The sequence below is a fragment of the Schistocerca americana genome, chromosome 5 (genome assembly GCF_021461395.2).
Source record: "Schistocerca americana isolate TAMUIC-IGC-003095 chromosome 5, iqSchAmer2.1, whole genome shotgun sequence".
NCBI lineage: Eukaryota > Metazoa > Arthropoda > Insecta > Orthoptera > Acrididae > Schistocerca > Schistocerca americana.
Genome location: NC_060123.1, coordinates 664,500,520 through 664,525,359, shown reverse-complemented (window position 1 = coordinate 664,525,359; position 24,840 = coordinate 664,500,520). Strand labels below are relative to the sequence as shown.

General features: G+C 37.4%; 1 protein-coding gene across 1 annotated transcript in view; it reads left to right on the top strand.

Moving 5' to 3' along the window:
- LOC124615401 (protein VAC14 homolog) overlaps positions 1-24,840 on the top strand; it is a 129,008-nt gene that overhangs the window by 97,326 nt on the left and 6,842 nt on the right. Inside the window, exons 10-13 of the mRNA XM_047143244.1 lie at positions 15,004-15,178; positions 15,318-15,436; positions 15,528-15,607; positions 15,879-16,032. Coding sequence (XP_046999200.1) covers positions 15,004-15,178; positions 15,318-15,436; positions 15,528-15,607; positions 15,879-16,032 — 528 coding nt within the window. The remainder of the gene's footprint in view (positions 1-15,003; positions 15,179-15,317; positions 15,437-15,527; positions 15,608-15,878; positions 16,033-24,840) is intronic.

Sequence of the window (24,840 nt, the reverse complement as noted above, 5' to 3'; positions counted from 1 at the left end):
TGTGGGTTGGCTGCAAACTACCATTGTGTTGCTGGTATGATGTAGACATCTGCTTAGCTGTGGGTGACTCCCAGTGCAATCGCCATTGAACCAGCAACTGTCCTGCACATAGTCTCAGAGTTGATGGCTGTGTTACGTGTGCCAATATGTTGTCTGCTGGCTGCAATCATGTCAGTTATCTTCCTCGTCAACCCCACCATAATCTCTTATGTGTCACGAACTCCACCAGTCTTGCTTTGTACTTTAAATGCAAGCTTGTTGTATTATATTGCTGGGTGTTTGGTATTTCAGCAATGAATTATTCCTTCTGTGTGAAAATTGTTTATTCACAAGCTTCAATAATGTTTTTCCAATCAATGTTGATAATATTGTTGTTGAAAACTTGAGACACTATTATTCTAACCAGTTTCTTTTGAGCAGTGAATACTTTTTGTCTAGATGTTGAGTTACCCCAAAATATTATTCCAATCAATCTTGATAAAATTGTTGTTGAAAACTTGTGACTCGTATTCAACTCTTGAAGCACTATGTTGATTATTAGTTGCCAAGGGCAGCAAATTAATTCTTCTTAATATCTCGTTGGAATTCTTGCACAGTAGATGCTAGTTTCTGATACACTACTGAACAAGCAGCTGCTATTATGACCATCTTCAGCAGGTATGTATACCCATAGCGGACCATGGTATTTGATAGATTGCCCCTTTTACACTCGAGTGGTGAGGTGTAATTTGCATCAGTTAGTTAGTTGGTTGTGTGTTCCATTGATCAATTGCACGGAACGGTAGCCGTTATGATGTGGAACGTGTCAGAGAGAGAGATGAGAGAGAGAGGGGGAGAGAGAGAGAGAGAGAGAGAGAGAGAGAGAGAGAGAGAGAGAGAGAGAGAGAGAGAGAGAGATAAGGATTAATATTTCTATTATTTACCCCATTCCCTTAAATGGCACAAAATGCATGTACTGTGTTTGTAGATTTATTTATTCCTATTCAAGAATTCACCTATGGTATAGAAGGTGTTGTCAAGGAGATGTGATTTCAATTTATTTTTGAAGCTATTACTGCTGTCTGTCAGACATTTTATTTCATCTGCTAATTTGTACTGTGAGGCTGCTGTAAGAATTCCCAATCTTTTAAAAAAATGCCTACAAGATGTGATTATGAACCCCACACATTATTCTAATCACTTTCTTTTCAGCATTGAATACTTTTTGTCTAAATGTTGAGTTACCCCAAAATATTATTCCATATGACATCAGAGTGAAAGTATGCAAAATATGTTAGCTTACTAATTTCTGATTCCTCAAAACTGGCAGTTATTCTGATTGCAAAATTTGCTGAACCTAGTCACTTTAGAAGATCCAAAATATGAATTTTCCAATTAAGATTCTCATTTATGTGTAGACCCAAAAACTTAGTAGGCTCTACCTTGTGTACTGGCTTCTGTTGATGTGTTGTATTTATTGAAGGAACTGTACTTTTTGCTGCAGAAAATTGGATGTACTGTGTTTTATCAAAGTTTAGAGCAAGCCCATTTGCATAAAACCAATTAATGACTTTTCCAAAGACCTTATTTGTATCATTTTCAATTGGAGTTTCTTTTACCGGATTAATAATCATGCTTGTATCATCAGCAAACAGTGTCAATTCAGCTTCCTGGTTCAGATAGGAAGGGAGGTTGTTCACATATATCAAGAACAGACAGGGACCTGTGATTGAACCCTGTGGAACACCTAATGTAATTTCACCCCAGTTAGATGAAGTGGCAAACTTATTTAAATCACTTGACCCATATAAGGAAACTTTTTGCTTCCTGTTCTGTAGGTATGACTTAAACCACTCATATGCTATTCCATTTATACCATAGAACTGTAATTTCTGTAACATAATGTCATGGTTCACACAATCAAATGCTTTGTACAAGTCACAGAAAATTCCTATTGGTGACATTTTACTATTTAAAGACTCTATTATGTGGACAGTGAAATTGTATATTGCTGTCTCAGTGGAACAGCATTTTTGAAATCCGAACTGTGATTTACTAAGTATCCCATTACTGTTGAGATGGCTAACTACGCTTGTGTACATTACTTTCTTGAAGAGTTTTGAAAATGCTGTAAGCGAGGATACTGGCTGATAATTATTGACATCTGTGGTGTCGCCCTTTTTGTAGAGTGGCCTGACAATAGCATATTTTAACCTGTCTGGGAAAATACCTTGAGTTAGTGATGCATTACATATGTGACTCAAAACATCAGCTGTAATTGCTCCACATTGTTTTAATATCTTATTAGAGATGTCATCTACTCCAACAGAACGTTTAATTTTCAAAGATTTAATAATTTTACTTATTTCATAAGAGGTTGTTAGGTGAAACTTAATCTGACTAATTTTTTTTCAAAACAGACTCTTCCATGTACTGCCTGGCTTTTTCTTTTGAACTGTTCTCACCAATTTTTTCTCTTACACTTAAGAAATGGTTGTTAAACACATTAGCTACTTGTGTACTGTTGATTACTGTTCTCCTTAATAGTAATACTACCTACCCCAGTGGTTACTTTTCCTGTCTCCATTCTAACAACATTCTATATTGATTTGATTTTATTGCCAGAGTTGTTAATTTCTTCTCTAACATACATATTTCTTGATTTCCATACAACTTTTCTCGGTATGTTACAATAATTTTTATGGTGTAAAACTACTTCTGGATCTTTGCTAGTTCTTGCTGTCTCATAAAGTTTTCTTTTTCTTTCTGAAGACACTTTAATACCTGTAGTAATCCAAGGTTTCTTTGAAAAGTGTGTGGTGTTACATTTAGTAATTTTCTTTGGGAAACAATGTTCTAAAAGGGATATAAATTTATCAAGAAATATGTTGCATTTATGATTAGCATTTGGCTCGTTATATACATCTCCCCAATTAACATTTCTTAAGCTTTCTTTGAAGTGCTCTATAGATACCGGGTTGAGCAACCTTACACTTTTACTTAATGGTTTCCAAACTGTACACCCTGTTATGTTTTGTAAGTTAATCAGTTGTGCATCATGGCCTGACAATCCATTTACCATAGGGAAAGCATATGTTTGTTTTACGTCCTCTTTCTGTACAAATACATTATCTATTAGCGTGCTACTGTCTTGAGCTATACATGTAGGGAAATTGATAACTGATTCTAAGTTATATGTTGTTAATAACACTTCTAGTTCACTTTTCCTCTCAGAATTATTTAGAAAGTTTACATTGAAATCACCACCGATTAATAACTTCTTCTTCTTTTTGTCTGACAGACAGCATAATAGGGAATCACACTTTTTTATGAATAGCTCCCAGTCTCCTAATGGGGACCTGTACACTGTTGCTAATATCAATACTACATTATCTAGCTGAAGTTCACATTCACAAACCTCAAAATGCTGATCAACACAAAATTTGCTAACTTCTACAGTTTTCCAAATATGCCCTTGTTTTATGAAAATGGCAACTCCCCCTTTATCCATCCTAGATCTACAAGCGTAAGATGCTAAATTATACCCACTTATACTGACACTATCCATGCCCACAGTTACATGGTGTTCAGACAGAAAGACAGCGTATATCAGTCTCATTCTTATTTTTGAGATCATGTAAACACACTAATAGCTCATCTACTTTATTTTTTATTCCCGTGATATTTTGATGAAGTAAGTTGATACTGCTCTTAGCTTTATTCCTATTTACTGTACATGAAGTTTGTTTAATTCCATTTATCTTGATTGTCATCTCTCTGGACTTTGGCTTTAACCTAAAAAATCTGTCTGCCTGGACTCATTAACCACAGGGAGCACCCCCCTTGTGTGACTGTGGACCCCCTTACAGTTTCAGCTGAATTGCCTGTAGTATCAGTAACTGTGACTTAAATGGGGAGCTGGCTAATATATTCTGTAATAAGATATCAATATAATGGAAGGAAACATTCCACGTGGGAAAAATTATATATAAAAACAAAGATGAGGTGACTTACCGAACAAAAGCGCTGGCAGGTCGATAGACACACAAACAAACACAAACATACACACAAAATTAAAGCTTTCGCAACAAACTGTTGCCTCATCAGGAAAGAGGGAAGGAGAGGGGAAGACGAAAGGAAGTGGGTTTTAAAGGAGAGGGTAAGGAGTCATTCCAATCCCGGGAGCGGAAAGACTTACCTTAGGGGGAATGGATATGTGCGTGTGTGCGAGTGTATACCTGTCCTTTTTTCCCCCTAAGGTAAGTCTTTCCGCTCCCGGGATTGGAATGACTCCTTACCCTCTCCTTTAAAACCCACTTCCTTTCGTCTTCCCCTCTCCTTCCCTCTTTCCTGATGAGGCAACAGTTTGTTGCGAAAGCTTGAATTTTGTGTGTATGTTTGTGTTTGTTTGTGTGTCTATCGACCTGCCAGCGCTTTTGTTCGGTAAGTCACCTCATCTTTGTTTTTATATATAATTCTGTAATAAGATGTTATATATCTTTATTTTTGGCAGTAATGACAAATATCTTGAACTATCTTAGGCATGTTTCACACTGGAAAAAACCTTCTGTTTTTACTTCTACTTATAGCCACTGTACAGTGCGTTGCAGAGGGTACCTTGTATTGGTATCATCAGTTTTCTTTCATATTCCATTCACATATTTAGCAAGGGAAAAATGACTATCTGTATTCCTGAATTGTGCTCTACACACTTATGATCCCTATGCAAGACGTAGGGTGGTGGCAGCATAAACATCCTACAGTCTTTCTTGAATACAGGTACTATAAATTTACTCAACAGGGTTTTGTGACAACAATGCTGCCTTTCTGCCATTGATCCTCTTTAAGTTTAGTGAGCATTTCTGTTGCACATTTGTACGAGCTATACCAATGTGTTGCTATCCTAGAATGAGTACACTGAATTCATTTGACATGTCTCATTGTTTTGTGTGTTTGATACAGATTCCAAACACAGGAACAATACTGTAGATTTTGTAGCACTAGCATCTTGTCTGTGATTTCTTTTAAAGTTGCATTCTACTTTTAACAAACCTAAGCCTTCAACTCATCTTCCCTAATACTGATTTGACGTGCTCATCTCATTTCATATCTCTTCTTAGCATTACCCCTTAATACTCATACATTGTGACAAGCTCAAAATGTTGATTACTAATGTTGTAATTAGATACTATCAGGCTCTATGTCTTTGTTGCATTACCTTACATTGATTCACACTTAAAGAGAGCTGCCATCCATTACATCATGTGGAAATTTTGTGCAACACCTTCTGCAGTTCATACAATCATCCAACGATGATACTTTTGTGAAGGCAACAGTATTGTCTGCAAATAATCTTATTTTGCTGCTGATCCTGTGTGATAAATCTTGTATGTATTTAGAACATTAGAGGTCCTATCACTCTTCTTTTGCCCATACGCAATGTTACTTTTGTTTCTGTGGAACATTCACCATGCTGTGTAATATACTTGGTTCCATTAGTCAAGTAATTCCTCAACTTGATTAGTAGTCAACAATATGTTGAATGCCTTTCGGAAATATAGGAAGATGTAATATACTTGTTCACCTGCAGTTATTGTTGCTTGATGTCGTGTGTGAATAAATTACACTGTCAGAGCGTGTGCTACCATTTCTTTTTGGTATCCTTTCTTCCAGAAGTGCTAGTCCCGCAGGGTATGCAGGAGAACGAAGGTCATGAGTTGTGCTTTGGAAGGTAGGAAATAAGATACTGGCAGCAGGAAAGCTGCAAGAGTAGATCATGAGCTGTGCTTGGTTAGCTCAGCCTGTAGAGCACTTGCTCAAGAAAGGTAAAGGTCCCCAGTTCAGGTCCAGATTTGCCACACAATTTTAATCTTCTAGAAAGTTTGAAAGCAAGCTGTGTTTCACCTTAGTTGTTTTTCCTTAATCTATGGTGATTTTCTGAGAGAAACTTTTTTTCTTCCAGGAATGTCATAATGTGTAAGCTTACACTATGCTCAAGGATCCTAGAACAGGAAGATGAGTCATATTAGCCTGTAGTTTTGTGCATCGGATCTTGCACCTTTTTTGTAAACAGGAGAAATGTGTGCTCTTTCAGAGTCATGTGGGGCCATTTGCTGCACCTTCAATAAATGTGAGCTAATCCCCAGCATATTCAGTGTAAAACCTAAGTGGTATTCCATCAAGCCCTGGTGCCTTATTTGCTTTAAGTAGTGTTAATTGTTTTCCAATACTGGAAATGCTAATATCGGTCTGTATTTACTTCTACCTACAGCCACTGTACAGTGTGTTCAGAGGGTACCTTTTATTCGTATCATCAGTTTTCTTTCGTATTCCATTCACATTCGGTCATTTGTGAATCTGTATGGTAGCCAAACTTTGGTACAGGAGTATCCTCATGCATGAATACATTTTTAAATTTGAAATTCAATATTCTTGACTCTTGCATGCTGTCTTCCATTTCAGCACTGTATGGATCCGTAAGAGATTGCTTTGAAAGTCTGGACCCTCATTCATTGACTTTACATATGACCAGAACTTTTTAGGATTTTCTGACCATATTGCACCAAGATTTGATAGTGTGATTATTGTAGCCTTCATACATGTTCCTCCCTATGAATGCGCAAATTGCTATTAACTTTTCTCTATCAGTTGCCCTGCAGTTTTGGACAGTTTGTGGCAAGAGTGTAGCAGTCTCTGTTTTTGTAACATTGTTTAAATGGTGCAGTTAAATTAGGACGGACCTTTTCTGTCTTCAATTACTATACTTGGTGCATATTTTTCCAGACCACACTTTATTATGTCTTTCAACTCTAACCACAATTGTTCCATGTTTAACAGATCTGTGCTAAATGTTCTCAGATTATCATATAAATAAGTTGTTATACTGTGTACCCGTGGTCTAGGAGTAGCGTCTTTGATTCATAATCAAAAAACGTCTTCGGTCCCGGGTTCGATCCCCGCCACTGCCCAAATTTTGATAAATAATCAGCATTGGCGGCCGAAGACTTCCAGCATAAGAAGTCAGCCTCATTCTGCCAATGGCCTTGTCAAAGAGGGCAGAGGAGCGGATAGAGGTTCAGGGCACTCTCTTGTCCTAGGGGTGGGAAATTGCCCCTAAAGGCGGAAGAATCAGCAATGATCAACGACATGAGGATGCAGAAAGCAATGGAAACCACTGCATTAAAGACACGTAACATGTATCCACAGGACATGTGGCCTGTAACTGAAGAAGTGTCATGATGATCTCTCCATTGGCAAAGGATTCCGGAATAGTCCCCCATTCGGATCTCCATGAGGGGACTGCCAAGGGGGAGGTTACCATAAGGATAACGTTCTACGAGTCGGGGTGTGGAATGTCAGAAGCTTGAACGTGGTAGGGAAACTAGAAAATCTGAAAAGGGAAATGCAAAGGCTCAATCTAGATATAGTAGGGGTCAGTGAAGTGAAGTGGAAGGAAGACAAGGATTTCTGGTCAGATGAGTATCGGGTAATATCAACAGACGCAGAAAATGGTATAACAGGTGTAGGATTCGTTATGAATAGGAAGGTAGGGCAGAGGGTGTGTTACTGTGAACAGTTCAGTGACCGGGTTGTTCTAATCAGAATCGACAGCAGACCAACACCGACAATGATAGTTCAGGTATACATGCCGACGTCGCAAGCTGAAGATGAACAGACAGAGAAAGTGTATGAGGATATTGAAAGGGTACTGCAGTATGTAAAGGGGGACAAAAATCTAATAGTCATGGGCGACTGGAATGCAGTTGTAGGGGAAGGAGTAGAAGAAAAGGTTACAGGAGAATATGGGCTTGGGACAAGGAATGAAAGAGGAGAAAGACTAACTGAGTTCTGTAACAAGTTTCAGCTAGTAATAGCGAATACCCTGTTCAAGAATCACAAGAGGAGGAGGCATACTTGGAAAAGGCCGGGAGATACGGGAAGATTTCAATTAGATTACATCGTGGTCAGACAGAGATTCCGACATCAGATACTGGATTGTAAGGCGTACCCAGGAGCAGATATTGACTCAGATCACAATATAGTAGTGATAAAGAGTAGGCTGAAGTTCAAGACATTAGTCAGGAAGAATCAATACGCAAAGAAGTGGGATACGGAAGTACTAAGAAATGACGAGATACGTTTGAAGTTCTCTAACGCTATAGATACAGCAATAAGGAATAGCGCAGTAGGCAGTACAGTTGAAGAGGAATGGACATCTCTAAAAAGGGCCATCACAGAAGTTGGGAAGGAAAACATAGGTACAAAGAAGGTAGCTGCGAAGAAACCATAGATAACAGAAGAAATACTTCAGTTGATTGATGAAAGGAGGAAGTACAAACATGTTCCAGGAAAATCAGGAATACAGAAATACAAGTCGCTGAGGAATGAAATAAATAGGAAGTGCAGGGAAGCTAAGACAAAATGGTTGCAGGAAAAATGTGAAGACATCGAAAAAGATATGATTGTCGGAAGGACAGACTCAGCATACAGGAAAGTCAAAACAACCTTTGGTGACATTAAAAGCTACGGTGGTAACATTAACAGTGCAACGGGAATTCCACTGTTAAATGCAGAGGAGAGAGCAGATAGGTGGAAAGAACACATTGAAAGCCTCTATGAGGGTGAAGATTTGTCTGATGTGATAGAAGAAGAAACAGGAGTCGATTTAGAAGAGATAGGGGATCCAGTATTAGAATCGGAATTTAAGAGCTTTGGAGGGCTTACGATCAAATAAGGCAGAAGGGACAGATAACATTCCATAAGAATTTCTAAAATCATTGGGGGAAGTGGCAACAAAATGACTATTCACGGTGGTGTGTAGAATATATGAATCTGGCGATATACCATCTGACTTTCGGAAAAGCATCATCCAAACAATTCCCAAGACGGCAAGAGCTGACAAGTGCGAGGATTATCGCACAATCAGCTTAACAGCTCATGCATCAAAGCTGCTTACAAGAATAATATACAGAAGAATGGAAAAGAAAATTGAGAATGCACTAGGTGACGATCAGTTTGGCATTAGGAAAAGTAAAGGGACGAGAGAGGCAATTCTGACATTACGGCTAATAATGGGTGCAAGGCTGAAGAAAAATCAAGACACTTTCATAGGATTTGTTGACCTGGAAAAAGCATTCGACAATATAAAATGGTGCAAGCTGTTCGAGATTCTGAAAAAAGTAGGGGTAAGCTATAGGGAGAGACGGGTCATATACAATATGTACAACAACCAAGAGGGAATAATAAGAGTGGACGATCAAGAACGAAGTGCTCGTATTAAGAAGGGTGTAAGACAAGGCTGTAGCTTTCAATCTGTACATCGAGGAAGCAATGATGGAAATAAAAGAAAGGTTCAGGAGTGGAATTAAAATACAAGGTGAAAGCATATCAATGATACGATTCGCTGATGACATTGCTATCCTGAGTGAAAGTGAAGAAGAATTAAATGATCTGCTGAATGGAATGAACAGTCTAATGAGTACACAGTGTGGTTTGAGAGTAAATCGGAGAAAGACGAAGGTAATGAGAAGTAGTAGAAATGAGAACAGCGAGAAACTTAACATCAGGATTGATGGTCACGAAGTCAATGAAGTTAAGGAATTCTGCTACCTAGGCAGTAAAATAACCAATGACGGACGGAGCAAGGAGGACATCAAAAGCAGACTCGCTATGGCAAAAAAGGCATTTCTGGCCAAGAGAAGTCTACTAATATCAAATACCGGCCTTAATTTGAGGAAGAAATTTCTGAGGATGTACGTCTGGAGTACAGCATTGTATGGTAGTGAAACATGGACTGTGGGAAAACCGGAACAGAAGAGAATCGAAGCATTTGAGATGTGGTGCTATAGGTGAATGTTGAAAATTAGGTGGACTGATAAGGTAAGAAATGAGGTGGTTCTACGCAGAATCAGAGAGGAAAGGAATATGTGGAAAACACTGATAAGGAGAAGGGACAGGATGATAGGACATCTGCTAAGACATGAGGGAATGACTTTCATGGTACTAGAGGGAGCAGTAGAGGGCAAAAACTGCAGAGGAAGACAGAGATTGGAACACGTCGAGCAAATAATTGAGGACTTAGGTTGCAAGTGCTACTCTGAGATGAAGAGGTTAGCACAAGAAAGGAATTCGTGGCGGGCCGCATCAAACCAGTCAGTAGACTGATGACCGGAAAAAAAAAAGAAAAAGAAAAAAAAAAAAAGAAAAGAAAAAGAAAAGAAAAGAAAAGAAAAAGAAAGACACAATATATGTTTTACCATACAAGCATACTACATTTCTTGTTAAACTTTTTGCCTTTGTTGATCATCGTTATTGTGATAATATCATGATTGCCAATTCCTCTGTCACTAGTGACACTCTCGTAAAAATCCATACTGTTTATAACTGAATGCTCTAAAGCATTTATTTTTTGTGTGGATTTTTGAACTAATTGTTTGCAGAGTTGTCAGATAATGTTACTGGTATCGCTTGAGTATCCTTACCCCTGAAAATGTATGTGTAGGTTTCACAGTCGATAATGAGACGGTTAAAGTTGGCACGTGCTACTGCCATATGCTCAGGGTATCTTCGTGCACTGAGTTTAGGCTATCCCCAAATGACTCCGTCACTGATGTGATGTGTCTGAATCTGAAGGTTGGTGGATATATCCGGTAACTAATGTAAGTGCACAAACTCAGGTTACTCCTGTAGTCAGACTCATTTTGGATATTGCTAGACCAAATTTTTCTGCTTGTTACTATAAACACTACTACTCCTGGAGAGTCTAATCTATCTTTCCAATATATGTTTCATGTGATGGCGAAAATTTGCCTCTCTCTACCTCCTTCTGCTAGGATTTGATATCGGTATGTTGAAGTATTCGATCTGTTAGCAATTTTCAGTGTATAGTGTACACCTGGCTTATTCAGGGTAACTTTGCAAATCTCCTCTGTGTAACATAGGTCAAGATATCTACAGCCTATCTCAGAACAGAATTGGCAAAATCTGAGAATGATGCTGAATATATGTGTATCAAAGATCTTTTATAAAAGATGCTTAATAAAATATTTGATATTATATTTTGATAGTTTTTACGATTTTCTTTTATAAAAGTTAGAGCTAGCTTTTATAAAAGATTTGTCAGAACTCTTTGACAGTGTACTTAGGGCCTTAGCAAAAATCATTCAGGGGAGCGATTTTATGAAGATCTTGCACACAGCTTTAGTGGCAAATCTAGCCTCATTGGTGTGCCATGAGGACACAAAGGGAGTGTGTTCCTCACAATTCATAATTCTAAGCTTGTCAGCTGGAAATATCTTTGCAGTAAGTTATAAAAAATTAGAAAGGACCCTGTTATAGGTACATTTTTGATGTACAAAATATTTTAATCTACACTACATATTCTTCATACAATTTTACAGTCTAAATATGCATGTATTATAATCAAAAATAGGCGAAGTCTGATGGCTTCAAACTTAGTATTCAACTAACATCCCCCTTTTGCAGATATCGTACAGGTAAGTCAAAGCAGCTAGTAAATATTTACTTACAATTGCAGGAAAAACAAGTATCATCCTGCCAGGTGTATGGGCAGGTACAGATTTGTGGAATTGATTTAATAGAGCCAGCACTAAAGAAGCCTAAACAACATGTGATATTATTTACTGCTCTATTCCCTGTATACCAGGGGCTCCCACGAATTTGGGCACGCGAGCCATACTCTGGCATGAGTGTTATGGGTTCCTTGCCTGCTTGCCTACTTCCTCCACATCTATGTCACACTGTCTTTAAGAAGGGGGAAAGGGGGAGGGGGGACTGCAAATGCACCACGTTTAATTGGTAATTTAATTGCACTGCATATGGTGCGGTTTTATGTTTCATATTTCTCAACAACACAGATCACAAACAAAACAAATTTTGCTTATTTTAATTTTTGTAAGTTATAAATTGTTGGTATACGGACGCATAGAAACAATTTCACAGGTTTTTTGCGTTCAGGTTGGCATGTAGTCATGACTTATTTAGTCTCAAAACAAAAACAAACTCTCTCTCTCTCTCTCTCTCTCTCTCTCTCTCTCTCTCTCTCTCACACACACACACACACACACACACACACACACACACACATGTTAATTAAAATATTTCATCGTGTTTCCAACCTCATTATGGAGCTGTGCAAACTCTTCCTGAGGAAAACAATGTAGACCCCCCTGTGCAGTTTTAATGTAAAGTAATGTGTCCTTTAAATGAGAACTCCATTGGAGATCAGTCCTTTCTATCTGCACATGCACAGGATTGCTTTCAACTGAAATAGTCTCAAAAACAGATGTAAGAGTGGCAGTGTCCTCAAAATGTTTAGAAAACTATCCTTTTAATTATTTCAGAGCCACAATTAATCCTTTAAAATCTCATTTTCTTTGATTCCAGGAAGCTTAGGGAACTGAACAGTGTTGTTTTGCCCAAATTTGTCCCTTGCACATTGCAATTTTCGTTTTAAATGCATCTCCATCAAATCGGAAATATTTTGTTTGTCACCTTGCAGTGTTTTACTGTGGGTGGTATGTAGTCAAGTGCACTTAAAAGTGAGGTCTGCAATCATTTCTGGATGTTCTAATTTTCAATCCTGCTTTCCGTTTTTTCATAAATTGAACAACAGTGAGTTTCAAATCGGAAAATTGTTCCAGGTTTGCCACTTCATTTAACCAATGTACTCTATACTCTAAGTTTGGTTCTATCATAAACTTTCGCAGCCCACAGCGTAATAATGCTTGTGTCTTCAGAAAATTTATTGATTATACCACGAATTTCTTCACATGCTCCATACCTGCAGATCTAGCACGAAGTGCTTCTTGATGTACTGAAGAATGCATCCTGTTTGTTGATTGGTGTAATATTTTCCTCTTTCATCATAAATTACATCTTCACATTCTTTCTGCATTGTACTGTATATTGTTCCATGACAAATTTGTGGCACTCATTGATTTTGCGATTGCACAATAGATGTTTAGAATTCTTGTCCTTATCTGCCATTCCCATTCATTTTTAAAGCCTTGTGATTTTAGATCACTAGACTGCCTCTTTCGGTGCAAATAGCCACTGGGCCTGTGAACTTCCTTTATACAATGAACAATCACCATCATTCAACCAAACCGAAGAATGTCGTGGCAACTGAAACATTCTGCACTGCATGCTCAGCCAACTACCTCTGTGGAAGATTATCCAGAGCTGAGACAAGGCAAGCCTTGGCCTGCAAGCAGCCTGCACATCATAATCGCATCCAGTTTGGCGTGCCGTAGACAATGCTGTGTATACTATAGCCTCATATCTGAAGAGATCTACCAGTGTGGCACTGAGGGTATAAATTCATTCACACGTTGTTCTATTCAGCATTAGTTTTTTATATCTTAATGATTCTTTACAGATTTACTGTATTCAGTGTCAAATTCTATGCTTTATAAAACTGGAGCAGGTGATTTGTGGCCAAAATCCATATCTATCATTTGCCTAGACCAACAAGATAATAGTCAAAACATCTAGGTAGTAGGGGGTGTTTCAAAAAGAATAACCTGATTCCAAAACTCCATATTTATTAATAAAAATATAGTACAAACATGGGATGGATTGCAAACACTCACAAAATCTTAAAGTTTTACCTGTGCTGTTACAGATGCTGTGTCCATGAGCAGCAGCACAAATATCATCTAGATGATAGCTAAATTTGTAAGAGATGAAGCAACATTTCATGCTAGCGCTAAAGAAAACTGATGTAATGTGCACATATGGGGACCCTAGAACCCTAATGACATTATTGAGCAGAGCCTCACCTAAACTGAATGTTTTTTGTGCCATTTCATGTGAAAATGTGTATGATACCTTTTTTTTTTTTAAAAAAAAAAAAAAAAGCACAGTGAAGCAATGAGCTATCTTCAAATGCTACAGGGTTGACTTTTTCCACTACTTCAGGAGGACTCTAATGACTTCATTTTCCAACAGGATGGAGCTTGACCGCAGTGACACAACAATGTACATCAATTTCTCAAAGACACTCTGCCTTAAGACTGAATAGGGTAAATGGGACCCTGAGATACTGCCCTGCATTCTTGGGCCGCATGATTCTTATGGTGATGTGTGAAGGAAAGTGTGTACATTTCACCTTTAACTTGTGACATGAAGTGAAGAACAGAATAACGGCCACAATAACTTCTGTAAAAATTTGTGGCAAATTTAGCTATTGTTGAGAAGTTGTTCGTGCTTATGATGGTTGACACGTAGAGCATTTATAATAGCATAGGTAAAACTTTAAGATGTATTTTGCAAGTCATGTCATGTTTGTACTATGTTCTCAGCAACAAGTATGGAGTTTTGAAATCAGGTAATTCTTTTTGAAACACCCTGTATTTGTTTACAATTGATGGAGAAACAAGTACCATTCTGCCAGGTATATGGGCATGTACTGATTTTTGGAAATGACTTAATAGAGCCTGCACTGAAGGAGTATATATTAGGTATGACGTTATTTACTATTCTGTTCCCTGTATGATTAGACCCACATCTGAATAGCTCTGCCATGTGCCAGTAGGGCATTAAGTGGTATAAATTAATTCAGATGTAATTCTAGTCATGGTATGGGTTTTCCAATTGTTGAGACACGTTTGATTCAACTTGGCACATTTTCCGTTGTACCACTACCCTATTACCTGTCTTTGTTATGATTTTAAATGGTTGTTGTTTGATTGTGACATGTACTCCAAAGAGCATTTAATGTCTGTACTCCTCTCTAAATTCCTAGCATACTAGAACTGTTGTCTTACACAACTTTACTAAGTAGACAGACAACCATAAAGTAATATTCTAGTTTTTTTGTTTCCCTGTTACTGAAAGTGAAAAGGGGGGGGGGGGGGATGGTATTGATCTCCCACAATTTTATGAATGTTCTAATCCTACTTTGTTATGTAGAAAAATACATTTAAATTCAGTATGAAGCACCTGAATGTATGACAAAATTGCATTTGTAAAACAAAATCTATCTTACTTTTTTTAACTTAGGCAGCTGTGTGTGTCATTAAATTCTGAAGATGTATATCGAACATTGTCAGAAATTCTTCAACATGAAGACAATCTTAAATTTGCTGCAATTATGGTGGAAAACCTGAATACCATTCTCCTGACATCACCAGAATTGTTTGAACTGAGAACAAAACTCAAGGATGTAAAGTCTGAAGTAGGTAAACAAGGTTTCGTACAATCATTAAGATTTTTCACGAAGTTTACATTATGTTCATGAATATTTGTGAAATAATTGCTGTTTCATACTATATACTGGTGAAAATGTACCCTCAATTTGTTTGTTTACATTGCAGGGAAGCTGTCAACTTTTCCGCTGTTTGTATGAATCATGGTGTCACAATCCAGTAGCGACAGTGGCATTATGTCTACTTACTCAAAACTACAGCCATGCTTGCGACTTAATACATAAATTGTATCCTTTTCACAAAATTGATTTAATTTTATAATCAACGTTAAGTGTGATACTGCTATGATCATTTTATTGTGCCTTAACAACTTTTCAGTGGAAGTCTGGAAGTGACTGTGGAATTTCTTACCGAGATAGATAAACTGGTGCAACTCATAGAGTCCCCAATTTTTACTTGTAAGTTCTATGCACTATTTGTTAGCAAGAAAATTTGTATATAGCACTTAAGACAATGTATCTTGCTTGTTTAATTATTTATTAGCTCGTTAGTCTCATATCACAAACAAATCTCTCAGTTAGTAAAGGCTAGTCAGTTTTGTCAATTCTATAACTGTTTACTCTTTGTTATTGTATTCAATGTGAATCTGAATTATGATTAGAAAATTGCAGTTTGTGACAAATTTTAACATTAATTAAAAGAAACATTCTGCCTCTGCCAATTCTTTAGATCTTCGCCTTGAACTGTTAGAAGTTCCTCCGAAACAACACCTAGTACAAGCTTTGTATGGCTTGCTGATGCTGTTACCACAGACTGAAGCTTTCCATACGCTGAGACGAAGACTCGACTGTATTCCAAGCCTTCACATCCAGTGCAGTGATAGGTAATCTGCTTCATTATTAAACCAAAGTCATTTGCCCACAAAACCTTTTGCTGTGCATAATTAATTGACGAGATCAATTCAGATGCTGCTTTCCTGGTGATCTGTTGCTGTCCTCACCTTGAAATTAACAACTCACATATACATTTTTTCATATCTTCTATTGAAATGTGCACCCTCTTATTAAGAAATGTTATCAGCAGTTTTATCATTTCCTTACTTAACCTGTATTCACATACATGCTGTTCTCCTCAAATACTATATAAAGTCTGTTGACAAGAATGCAGTTGTTATTTTAATTTGATAAGAAGAATTCTTAATAACTGGTAATTAACTCTGAAGTCCTGAGTAGCTCAGCTGTCTGAAATCTTTGCAAAAACAGAAAAGAGAGGGAAGTTTAAAGAAGAGCCTCTCATTTCATCAAAGGCTTTCTTCAGCAAGAGATTGCAACCATACACTATTTAATTATGGGATGTATGTACAGCCACTTCGGTTCCACAAAATTGTTGTCAATTGACCATAGTTTCAATTGCACTAGGGCAATCTTCATCAGAATAAAAAGTTACATGAAATACCTAAAAAATATAATGATATGGTTTGAAATAAAGTACACATAATAGGGTACATCCATAAATTACATACAAACTGTACTTGTATGTAATCACACCATTGTTAAAAACTTCTGAGCAAAAGTGCTCTCGACAAAAAGAAATGTCATAGGAATAAAAACTAAAATGTAAAAGTATAATATGATTGTCAACTAGATAAAATACTTCATGGAATATGATGACAGCTGCAAGGTCGCTTAGGGCCAAGAGTGGCATAACACAGCTGCTGCCATCAAATAAACAGCTAACACACCGAGGCAGCCACGAAAACAGATATGCGCAATCTAGCAGGAAGTAATCATATTACAGACAACTTAAGAGCAAATGAGGGATTGTAAGGACAATTTTAAACATTAATTGTAACAAACAGGAACCAGTGTATGAAATTTACCACATAACGCAACAATCTTTTTTAAAAATACAGTTCAGGTAATATACAGAGAAAACATAAAATTGAAAGGAAAAGCAATGTTTAGGAGTCTAGATTGAGGAGAGTATCACCATTCAGACAATCTTAATTGGCAGCTCTATACTTTGAAAAAAGTTTTTATTGCATAATTACAACAGTTCATTAAGAATGATACTGTCCTTCAGAGATAGGTGTTTAAAAACATGTAGCTCTTCTAAGACGTTAAGACTAAAGCCTTTTACATCTTTAGGATGATGCTCTGTGATTAATAAATGATCAGTGAATGTTGAGTTAGGAGCATTGGTGCCTTTTTTCCCTAGAAAGTGTTTCTTGAATCTTATCGAAATAGCTCTGCCTGTTTGCCCTATGTAATAGGTGAGAAAATTGTCAGAAATAATTTTATAAACACCAGAATTTTGCAAAGGGGAAAGCATAAGTTTTAAGTTATGTATGATGTTATTTTTTAAAGTATTCTTAGTGGATAAGGCTAATGTACAGTTATTGTTATTTTGAAGCAGACACTGTATTTTGTAAGAAATTGGACCCAGAAATGGCATAGAGAAAAAATTTTTCTTTTCATTAGGTTCGTTATTATAAATGCGTAGGGTGGTGAATCTCTTATTGATATTACTAATAAAAATATTATCTACTATGGAAGGGTCATAGCCATTATTGACTGCAATTGATTTTGGGGGGTGGAGGTGGCTCTATGGATCACTGAAAGAAAAATAGTTTTCTTATGAGAATGTGGGTGTACTGAAATGAAAGGTATAATTTGACCAGAACAAGTTTCTTTATGAAAGATATTGAGGCTAATTTTGTCATCTACTATCGTAAGAGTGAGAATTAGAAAGTTAAGCTGCCGGAACTCATTTTCAAGTTCACAAGTGAAAGAAATATTTTTGTGCAACTTGTTAAAAATATTGGAAAGTTGATCAATACCGTTATTAGACCCTTTGTAAATGATGAATATGTCATTGTCGTATTTAGTGTATGAAAGAATGCCTACAGCTTATGCTGAGAAATTATTGAAAAATTTTACTTCTAAGGAATTAATGAACACATATCAAAGGATTCCTGCTAAGCGATTCCCAATTGCATGGCCATCTAGTGGTTGATATAGTTTTCCATTAAACTTAAAATAATTGAATTTAATTACAATATGAAGTAAATTCATAGTAGATAATATGTTTAGTAGTAATATCAATAAGGGAATCATCATCCTAGCATTTCTAATAAAGAACCTACTCAAAAGAAAAAAAAAATTCTCCATACCATTTCTGGGTCCAGTTTCTTACGAAGTACAGTGTCTGCTTCAAAAATAGTAGAAGTGTAGAGTAGCCTTTCCTACTAATAATTCTTTAAAAAATAACAGCATACATAACTTGAAACCTACGCTTCTCCCTTTGCAAAATTCTGGTGTTTATAAAATTATTTGTGACAACTGTCCCACCTGTTACGTAGAGCAAACAGGCTGAGCTGTTTCGATAAGATTCAAGGAACATATTCTAGGGGAAAAAGCCACCAATGTTCCTAAAGATGTAAAAGGCTTTAAGCATAACATCTTAGAAGAGCTAGATTTCTTAAACACCAACCTCTGAAGGACAGTCTCATCCTTAATGAACAGTTGCAGTTATGCAACAAAAACTTTTTTCGAGGTATAGAGCCGCTAATTGAAATTGTCTGAATGGCAATACTCTCCTCAATGTTGACTCCTAAACATTGCTTTTCCTTCCAATATCCCCCCCCCCCCCCCTCTGTATATTACCTTAACTGCATTTTCTTTTTTTTAAAAAAGACTGTTACGTTATGTTGTAAATTTCATACACGGGTTCCTTTTAGTTGCCAATAATGTTGAAAATTGTCCTTGCAATGCCTCAGTTGCTCTTAAGTTGTCTGTAATTCAATTACTTCCTGCTAGATGGCGCAAATCTTTTTTCGTGGATGCCTTGGCGTGTTAGCTGTTTAGTCTGACAGTAGTGGCTGTGTTATGCCACTCTTGGTCCTAAGCGACCTTACGGCTGTCATTATATTCCATGAAGTATTTTATCTAGTTGACAAGCTTGTTATACATTTACATTTTAGTTTCTGTTCCTATGACATTTCTTTTTGATGAGAGCACTTTTACATGCAAGTACATTGTTTCTACATAATTTACAGAAGTAATCCTATTAAGCTTATATTATTTCAAGCCATGTCGTCGTACTTTTTAGGCATTCCATGTAACTTTTTATTCTGACGAAGGTTGCCCTAGTGCAATTGAAACCATCGTCAATCGACAAAAATTTTGTGAAACTGAAATGGCTGTATATACAGGGTGTATACGGCCCGGGAGATCCGGGAAAAACCCGGGAATTTTTTCATCCAGGAAAAACCCGGGAATTTTTTCATCCAGGAAAAACCCGGGAATTTTTTCATCCAGGAAAAACCCGGGAATTTCTTAGAATTCCAGGATTTTTCATTGTTTTAGATTTGAGTTAAAGTTTTGTAGGTTCGACGTGTAAGATCTGATACTCTGACAAAGAACTTTAGTCCGCTACTGCTGAATAATACTGCAGCAATGAAACATAAATCAGAGAATAACACCAAAATAAAAGTTTAGTTGCATAGAAAATGGGTAATTTACACAATGCACAGACCAGTTTGCCGACACTGAAAAGTGTCAAAAGCTTTAGGTCGAAGATTATGCAGTACGTCCGTAACAACTAACGTGCATTCAATGTGCGTGACATCCAATTGTTTACATTTCTAACAGATCACCAGAAAATATTACGAATAGTGGCTTGAGATGCGTTACTTTCAAAGGAAATTTCCACGCAAGATGATTTATGTTATGTGTGAGAATGTACAGTGAATTTCTTAAATCGCAGGGCATTATAACTCTCATTCAAAACGTAACACTTTGAGGATCAGCCATTTCAAAAATGTCAGGCCCAGAAGATAAGTCATTTATGCCACTATTTAAAATTTTACCGGCCCATTTGTATTTGATATGACTTAATGTGTAACACACGCTAAAAAAAGACCGAGCTTCAAGTTAGTTTTCATATTTAATGTTGTTCTTACATAGATAAAAAAAATTATGCGATCGATGGCAAAAAGTGTGATTGACCTTCAAAAAGTGTGCATAATGCATTACTGAGCAATGTCACAAGTCTTTTCATGCCAGAACACCTCGACTTTTCTACGCAACTGATAATCATTTTGGCACGATTTTAATTGCCAAATTAGAGCCTGTTAGTAGGCCTATGGACTTCCTATCATTGTAGGACTAATAACAGTGGATGCCAATAGATGATGCAATTCTTGTTCGTACATACACATCTACTTACGAGTTAACTGGTGTAGAAACGCACTTTGCTGATTTGAGCGAGCTCCGCCTACCTTCGTAACGTAGGTGCCGCGGCCTGTCTTTTTCGTAGGCCTCGTGCTCTGAATAACTGCCATCATTCACTAGCGAGATCACGTGACATGAGCTATGACTGGCTGACAAAAGTGCATCACTCAACACAATCTCTATTTTAGAGTTTCAGAAGCTACCGTGCTGTAATTTGTGACATTTGGGTATTTATACTTTTGCAATACGAAAATAAACTCTGTGCATATTGTCTCGCACCAAACAACTTTCCAAACACATTGTTTTTCCTGGATTTCGTTTCCTAAAGTGCTGGGACGTCCTCCGCCGGTATAAGACCTTTACGATTCAAAGGACTGATAGGTTTTACAGCTCTGAGGGAAAGCATACTGTTACTTAACATGGATGTATTTTCATCTGCTTTATATGTAATTTCATCCGGGAGAAATTGTGTTTTTAACCGGGAAATCCGGGAATTTTTTTTTCTTGTCCACATAGACACCCTGACATACATCCTGTGAAGAAATTAGTTTTTTATCTGATTACTAAATAGGACTGGCTTCTTGTATCTGTTCACAAGGTTCAGACTGCAAATTTATCTTTCATAATTTAATTTTTTAATCATTTGAGTGACATATTTGGTCAATGGGAGTACCATAGAGGTTGGTAATAAACAAGCAGTGCTATTGTTTTACAGGTGTATTTCTGACACCTGTCTGACTTTAGCTGTAGACTGTCAGTTGGCTCTGGATGCTGTGTGAAACTCACTGGCCCAAACAGCTGTTGCTGACCCAAGATGGCTGCCAAAATGGCTGCACCTATACTTCCAAAATTTAATTAATCCTGTGAAAATTACTTTGACTAAAAATAAAACTCCAAAAAACAGCTAGATGTTCATTAAAATTCTCATAGAACACATGAAAGAATCCAGGATTGGTTTCAATGAGAAGTTTTGTTTAAAATGTAATTAATGGCAACAATGAACACACACTATTATGTGAAGTTGATTGGTGGTGTGTCAATTTATTTTAAACTTCACTTTCCACCAACTCTGCACTATGCCTTCACAAATAATTAAACAGTTCTACAAAGTAGACTGCACATTAATTTCAATGGAGTAGTCACTGATTCAGATAAACACAGTTTTTGTTTGTTTGTTTGCAATAGTCCACATATGTCTTTCTCTTCACTGATGAATAAAATAAAACATCACAAGCTGTTACTCTCTCCTTTCACTGACAAGTCCTCATTAAGAGCCTGAATAGTTAGTAATAGTCTTCAATTTAACATACTTAACATAGACTGTTGTTGTTGTGGTCTTAAGTCCTAAGACTGGTTTGATGCAGCTCTCCGTGCTACTCTATCCTGTGCAAGCTTCTTCATCTCCCAGTACCTACTGCAACCTATATCCTTCTGTATCTGTTTAGTGTATCCATCTCTTGGTCTCCCTCTATGATTTTTACCCTCCATGCTGCCCTCCAGTACTAAATTGGTGATCCCTTGATGCCTCAGAACATGTCCTACCAACCGATCCCTTCTTCCAGTCAAGTTGCGCCACAAACTCCTCTTACCCCCAATCTCCCTTATTAGTTATGTGATCTACCCATCTAATCTTCAGCATTCTTCTGTAGCTCCAAATTTCGAAAGCTTCTATTCTCTTTTTGTCCAAACTAGTTATCGTCCATGTTTCACTTCCATACATGGCCACACTCCATACACATACTTTCAGAAACGACTTCCTGACGCTTAAATCTATACTCAATGTTAACAAACTTCTCTTCTTCGGAAAATCTTTCCTTGCCATTGCCAGTCTACATTTTATATCCTCTCTACTTCAACCATCATTGGTTATTTTGCTCCCTAAATAGCAAAACCCTTTACTACTTTAAGTGTCTCATTTCCTAATCTAATTCCCTCAGCATCTCGCGACTTAATTCGACTACATTTCATGATCCTCATTTTGCTTTTGTTGATGTTCATCTTATATCCTCCTTTCAAGACACTATCCATTTCGTTCAACTACTCTTCCAAGTCCTTTGCTGTCTCTGACGGAATTACAATGTCATCGGCGAACCTCAACATTTTTATTTCTTCTCCATGGATTTTAATACCTACTCCAAATTTTTCTTTTATTTCCTTCACTGCTTGCTCAGTATACAGATTGAATAACATCGGGGAGAGGCTACAACCCCGTCTCACTCCCTTCCCAACCACTGCTTCCCCTTCATGTCCCTCGACTCTAACTTCCATCTGGTTTCTTTACAAATTGTAAATAGTCTTTCGCTCCCTGTATTTTACCCCTGCCGCCTTCAGAATTTGAAAGAGAGTATTCCAGTCAACATTGTCAAAAGCTTTCTCCAAGTCTACAAATGCCTTTCCTTAATGTTTCTTCTAAGATAAGTCGTAGGGTCAGTATTGCCGCAAGTGTTCCAATATTTCTATGGAATCCAAACTGATCTTCCCCGAGGTTGGCTTCTGCCAGTATTTCCATTCGTCTGTAAAGAAATTGCGTTAGTATTTTGCATCTGTGACTTATTAAACTGATTGTTCGGTAATTTTCACATCTGTCAGCATCTGCTTTCTTTGGGATTTGAATTATTATATTCCTCTTGAAGTCTGAGGGTATTTCGCCTGTCTCATACATCTTGCTCACCAGATGGTAGAGTTTTGTCAGGAATGGCTCTCCCAAGGCCGTCAGTAGTTCTAATGGAATGTTGTCTACTCCCGGGGCCTTGTTTCAACTCAGGTCTTTCAGTGCTCTGTCAAACTCTTCACGCAGTATCATATCTCCCATTTCATCTTCATCTACATCCTCTTCCGTTTCCATAATATTGCCCTCAAGTACATTACCCTTGTAGAGGCCCTCTATATACTCCTTCCACCTTTCTGCTTTCCCTTCTTTGCTTAGAACTGGGTTTCCATCTGAGCTCTTGATATTCATACAAGTTGTTCTCTTTTCTCCAAAGGTTTCTTTAATTTTCCTGTAGGCAGTATCTATCTTAGCCCTAGTGAGATAGGCCTCTACATCCTTACATTTGTCCTCTAGCCATGCCTGCTTATCCATTTTGCACTTCCTGTCGATCTCATTTTTGAGAAGTTTGTATTGCTTTTTGCCTGCTTCATGTACTACAGTTTTATATTTTCTCCTTTCATCAATTAAATTCAGTATTTCTTCTGTTACCCAAGGATTTCTACTAGCTCTCATCTTTTTACGTACTTCATCCTCTGCTGCCTTCACTACTTCATCTCTCAAAGCTACCCATTCTTCTTCTACTGTATTTCTTTCCCCCATTCCTGTCAATTGTTCCCTTATGCTTTCCCTGAAACTCTGTACAACCTCTGGTTCTTTCAGTTTATCCAGGTCCCATCTCCTTAAATTCCCACCTTTTTGCAGTTTCTTCAGTTTTAATCTACAGTTCATAACCAATAAATTGTGGTCAGAGTCCACATCTGCCCTGGAAACATCTTACAATTTAAAACCTGGTTCCTAAATCTCTGTCTTGCCATTACATAATCTATCTGGAACCTGCCAGTATCTCCAGGCACCTTCCATGTATACTTCCATGATACTATCATTTTCCAATTCTCGATCTCTTCTGTTCTACTGTTCTCTTTTGAATTTTTTTTTTTTTTTTTTCTGTCAGTCAACGCACTTATCTTCTTTCTTGGTCCACCTCCACAACCCTTGTATACTCCATATATGCAGTGTCTGAGTGAAAGCTTGCCGAAATGTTCCAACATGACACCATTACTCAGTCTCCGACAAGCCTCTTTGTTCCAATGCCAAATCTCCCAAAATAACTTTACTTTATCACCTTCTCATTACAGTGCTTCTTCAGGGTGTATATGCCCCGGGACAGCTGGAAAAAACCTGGGAATTTTTTCATCTGGAAGAAAACCGGGAAAAACACAGGAATTTTTTAGAGTTCCGGGAATTTTTCTTTGTTTTAGTTTTCAGTCAAATTTTTGTAATTTTGACTCGTAAGAACTGATACTCTGACAGAGAATTTTACTATAAGTGTCTGCAAACATCAAAATGTGTTAAAGGCTATAGGATGAAGACCATGCAATTCTTCCTAACAACAAACTGCTTCTGATACCTGTGACGTCACAACTGTTCACACCAGGTTAGTTTGAAGAGTTGCTATCGGGCTCTTGCGCGTGCACTATTGAGTCGCGTATGAGCAGTACCTTCTACCTTCTTGAAGTGTGACTGTTAAGAGTGTTAGCTGTATCAGCAGTACCAACAAGCAGCCAGATGCTACCCAGAAAAAAATTTCTGGCATGCCCAAACTGCTAGATTCGCACATGCGAAGAGCAGTCTGAGTTATAGTGGGGTGGGGGTATAGTCTCCACTTTTAGTGATTTTGCTATTTACTCTTTATTTACAGCTCTCATGTTAAATGACAACAAAATATAATTCCGTGGCCAGGAGCTAT